Source organism: Eimeria mitis, genomic scaffold, assembly GCF_000499745.2.
Source record: "Eimeria mitis Houghton genomic scaffold, Emh_scaff4695, whole genome shotgun sequence".
Lineage (NCBI taxonomy): Eukaryota > Apicomplexa > Conoidasida > Eucoccidiorida > Eimeriidae > Eimeria > Eimeria mitis.
Window position 1 is genome coordinate 1334 of NW_013572998.1, and position 219 is coordinate 1552.

General features: G+C 60.7%; 1 protein-coding gene across 1 annotated transcript in view; it reads left to right on the top strand.

Moving 5' to 3' along the window:
* The window catches only part of EMH_0077090 (uncharacterized protein), a gene marked incomplete at both ends in the record, with an annotated part of 2153 nt that overhangs the window by 1048 nt on the left and 886 nt on the right, over positions 1–219 (top strand). The window contains one exon of the mRNA XM_013499802.1: positions 21–193. Within this exon, the coding sequence (XP_013355256.1) occupies positions 21–193 (173 nt within the window). The remainder of the gene's footprint in view (positions 1–20; positions 194–219) is intronic.

Sequence of the window (219 nt, forward strand, 5' to 3'; positions counted from 1 at the left end):
CTGCTGCTGCTGTGCTGCAGAGCTGCTTATAAAGACACTGCAGACGTGGGTAGTGGAGATGAAGGCTGCATGCAGCAGCCCGACAGCAGCTGGGATGCTGCTGAGCAGCAGCAGCAGCAGCAGCAGCAGCAGCAGCAGCAAGTTGCTGTTGCCCTGCTGGCTGGAGCCTGCTGCAGTTGAGGAGCGATGGGGTGTATGCGTGGTGCTGCTGCTGCTGAG